Consider the following 4043-nt stretch of genomic DNA (forward strand, 5'->3'; position numbering starts at 1 on the left):
ATTATATATATTTAATAGATAAATATTATTTAATTAATATCAATAAAACCCATTTATATTAAAACAAATTAATATTAATACGTTTTATGTTTGAAAAAAAAAAAAAGCTAAAATATTCACCGATGTTAACAACCTTAGTATCAACTCTAAGGGGTCTTATTTTGTTTGTTACATATCGACTAAAGATTAACTTATTTGCAACAAGGTTTAACTGGTAATATCAATAGGAACTCTATTTTGTTGCTCCATTGTCTTTGTCCACCAAATACAGTGGACGGCTACTCGGACCTCTTCTTCTCAACTCCACCCACCAAGTCATAATTGCAATCTTTCTTTTTCCACCAACAAAAAACTAAAGCCCCGAGCTCTATTCTTTCACCTGTTCCTCACGGGCAGCACCATCATAGATGCCCATCTTTGCCCTTTTTCTCCAACTCTCACTTTTAAATAGATATAATAATTCGTGTTTTTTTATATCACGTTTGTTAAACGCGTATAATATATATATATATATATATAATATATATATTATTTTATAATTTATATTGATATATTAAATATAAAAAATAATTTTATTAAATTAACATACAATTTTTATTAATTTTTTATATTATTTTAATATTGTCTAAAATTACATGATCTACTTTAAAATCCGAAGACCGCTGAACTTTTTCACTTGGGATGGTTTGGTCAGGAGAGAGAAAAACCAACTAATTATATATATACTTCATATAACGGATCAGTTGGTGATAGGAAATAACTGGATAAGGCACACGGCTCCTGTACCGCCTAAGCTAGTATTAGAACGGCAGAATCCCGCAAATAAAACAGAATTTTCCATGTTTCATTTCTTTGCTTCTTCCCTCGTTTAGACCGTCGCCTAAGCATTCCACATGCCTAACCTTGGAAAACCATAATTATCATCTTCTATACAAGTCCCAACCGCCAGTTACATTAAGATGAAGTAATGAAGAACGTTCCGAGAAACAAGTTCTTGCTCTGTTTTAGACCCGTTGCTGATATGGACTTGATGCTCGAGTCCAACGCTCTTGTGGTTGATCGTTCCCAAAATCATCAGGCCTTAACGTATGTTGGCGTTAACAAGAAGGAGGATATGAAGCCTTCAGCGACGCAGTCCTCTGTTTCTGATACAAAAGATTCGATCAGGATTCATCGTCCAGGAAAGAAAACATTTTCCCAGGTGATCAAAGCTGTTGTCTTCGAGATCGTACTGGTTTGTTCCTCTTTCCTTTGTTCTTCTTTTTATCTTCTGATGAAGTGTAGCTGTCATCATTCATCAGTATATCTTATCGACTTATCCTGTTAACAGGATAGGAGGGTTCGACGTAGAAAAGGTATTGATCAAGAATCATATTCATCAAAGCACAATTTCCCATTAAGCAGCCGTGACAAGTTGTTGGATTCAAGTTTTGATGAATCGGTAAACAAGGTTTCTGCTGGAAAAGGAACTGTTTGCAGGTCCAACTCAGTCTCATCAGGATCATCTTGTTCTTCTTCATCATCATCATCATCCTCTTCCCCAAATTCAACTCTAAAAGCAAAGAGACAACAGCTGCAAAACAGCTACAATACTTACAGCAACCATCAAGAAGATGAAAAGAAGACAAAAGAAGAAGGAACAGATAGGGGTTCATGTTCAAACAATGCCATATTTTTGCTTCTCATTAGTCTGGCGGTGACAATCTTCTGTGGCAAATTTTGTGCCATACTTTTCACATCAATTTGGCTATACTTTTTTCCTCAACAACAACCTACAGGAGTTATTGGAAACCTGGAAAACAATAAAAGAAGGCCGGAAAAGAAGTCAAGAGCTTACAAAAAGAAGGTCATTATGGAAGGGCTACTCGAACGCAACCACAACAGAGGGGCATTAAATTTTTGACGTGAAAATTTTCTTTTTCGTGTCTGATGCAAATAGTCTCTCTGTGATTTATCTGATTACTTGTAGGCTACAACTTTAATGGTACATTAAAGTTCAATCAGACGCAAGAGACAAGCCCAGTTTCTTGTGCAGGATTTTATTTTAGTTTTTTCTTATGAGGAGAGGTTTCAGAACACTCGTTGTTCCTTAAATTATTTCATCCCACTTCCCCTGTTCTTATTCTTATTATTTTTTCTGACAAAAGATGCTAGATAATCAAAAGAAATTGAAAGCAATATAAACTAAATCATAAAAGCAAAAGATTTGTTTCATTAGAAAAAGAAAAAAAAACTAAATCATAAAATCAGCTCTTTTGTATCTTAATTGAATCATCTTAGCATCCAATTAAAGCCTGATATTTGCAATGTTTTCAGACAAATTTGAATGTGCTAGATAATGTTTGGCATGCTACCACAAGGCAGGCAAGCATCACAAGAAACTTGAATCCTGTCGTGCTTAAAAGTACCTTTAGATAATGGGAGTGTTATCCTAGAGCATTGAATCTGGATGAGAAATACTAAGAAAGCATAGAATGATACCCTTGGGAAATTTTTCTTCTTTTACTGATTTATGATTACCCTGTCTTACAGAACATTAAGCATGTATAACATTAGCTTAAGTTAATGTAAAAATACGAATACCTTTTTTCTCCAATTATTCACCATATAATTTCCATGATAATCCACACGCGGAAGGAAATTTTGGTCGTTTTGTGATTCTCAGTCGAGGCATGCATCATGTCCAAGACATCAAGTTTTGGTTAGCATGATGTGGATGATAGAAATTTGTGAGATTGTGTCTAGCTAATTTTGTATAGTTTTGAACCTGCCATTAAGGCGTTACCCCAAGTAAAAACGATCCCATGTTGGATGTTAGTGGCTCCTGCCCATCGAAAATCTATAATAAAAAATAGCAATAATAATAAATTCTCTGTAGCCTTTTGATTACAATATTAATAAATTTTTTTAGTTGAGAAAAAGTATATAAATAAATTAATAATTACGAAAAGGATTTCCATATAAGATTGAAAAAAAGCTGAGAAACCATCAACTTTGAAAGGATTTCCATATAAAATAAATATCATTAAAGAAAAGCGTACGATACTTTAATGCCCCATTGAAAGTTTTGGCAATCTAGTGTTGATGAATCATCATCAGTTTAAGCTTTCAGGAGTAATCCATAATATTAATTTATTACTTTTGTAAAGATGGGAGGAAGGTTTTCCATCAAAATCTATATTTTTTATTGAGTTTTTTACTTTTTTTTTGTTTTTTATTTAAATTTTTTTATTAGATAAATTTTATTAAAAAAATCAATAAAGATAAGATGTTCCACCTTACTCATGGTATATATAAAAATATTTTTTTATTATTTTTTAAATTTATATTTATATTATGAATTATATAAATAAAATTATTATTAATATTTTAATTTAATAAATTCATGTGGTATCATATTTAGCTTCTTTACTTTTATACTATTTTTTAGTTTTTAATTATTTTTAATTTAATACATTTTATAAAAAAAAATTCAAAGATGACAAAACCACCGGTATTCAATGTTTTGATTCACAATGATCCAATTTGCACAATTTTTTAAAAAAGATTTGAGATTGGATTTCTTTTTTTTTTAAAGAAAATTATGTCTAGGTTGGAGTCAATAGAAAGAGAGGTGTCAAAGTAATCTGTATCTAATGGTTTCAATCTATCAGTACAATAAAGATCATTTTTTTAAATTAAAATCGGGTTAAGGTATAATGATTTATGTTTTTCTAAAATTAAGGTCAAATCGAAAGTGAATTTAGGATATTTTATCACACCTTGTCTCACTTTATCTTGGGGGTATAAATAAATATATATATTATTATTTATTTAATTTTATAAATTATTATTTAATACATTAACTTAATAAAATACTATATTTACATACAATTAAGATGTAATTTATATTAAAAATTATATTTCATCAATGTTATATTGTTGAATTGATTTTTAATCCAGTTAAATTAGATACAAGTTATACATTATATGTCGAGTCAAAATTAAATAAAAAAATAATAATTCGATCATATCACAATTGAGATGAATATAAACTCATCCCT

The 4043-nt window shown here is 30.3% G+C and overlaps 1 protein-coding gene across 1 annotated transcript; it reads left to right on the top strand.

Moving 5' to 3' along the window:
- Positions 1-632: 632 nt before the first annotated feature.
- LOC111298616 (uncharacterized) lies at positions 633-2192 on the top strand. The gene is made up of 2 exons (XM_022893343.2): positions 633-1234; positions 1331-2192. Exons 1-2 carry the CDS (start codon positions 968-970, stop codon positions 1901-1903), a joined length of 840 nt encoding a protein of 279 aa, XP_022749078.1. The 5' UTR covers positions 633-967; the 3' UTR covers positions 1904-2192.
- The last annotated feature ends 1851 nt before the right edge of the window (positions 2193-4043 follow it).

The sequence above is a fragment of the Durio zibethinus genome, chromosome 16, assembly GCF_047325235.1.
Source record: "Durio zibethinus cultivar Kanyao isolate XHJ-2024 chromosome 16, ASM4732523v1, whole genome shotgun sequence".
Classification (NCBI taxonomy): domain Eukaryota; kingdom Viridiplantae; phylum Streptophyta; class Magnoliopsida; order Malvales; family Malvaceae; genus Durio; species Durio zibethinus.

Bases quoted from the DNA above. Each gene is read 5' to 3' on its own strand.
- LOC111298616 (XM_022893343.2), top strand. From the start codon at position 968: ATGAAGAACGTTCCGAGAAACAAGTTCTTGCTCTGTTTTAGACCCGTT. The intron at 1,235-1,330 runs GTTTGTTCCTCT...TCCTGTTAACAG, and splicing joins TTGTCTTCGAGATCGTACTG to GATAGGAGGGTTCGACGTAG.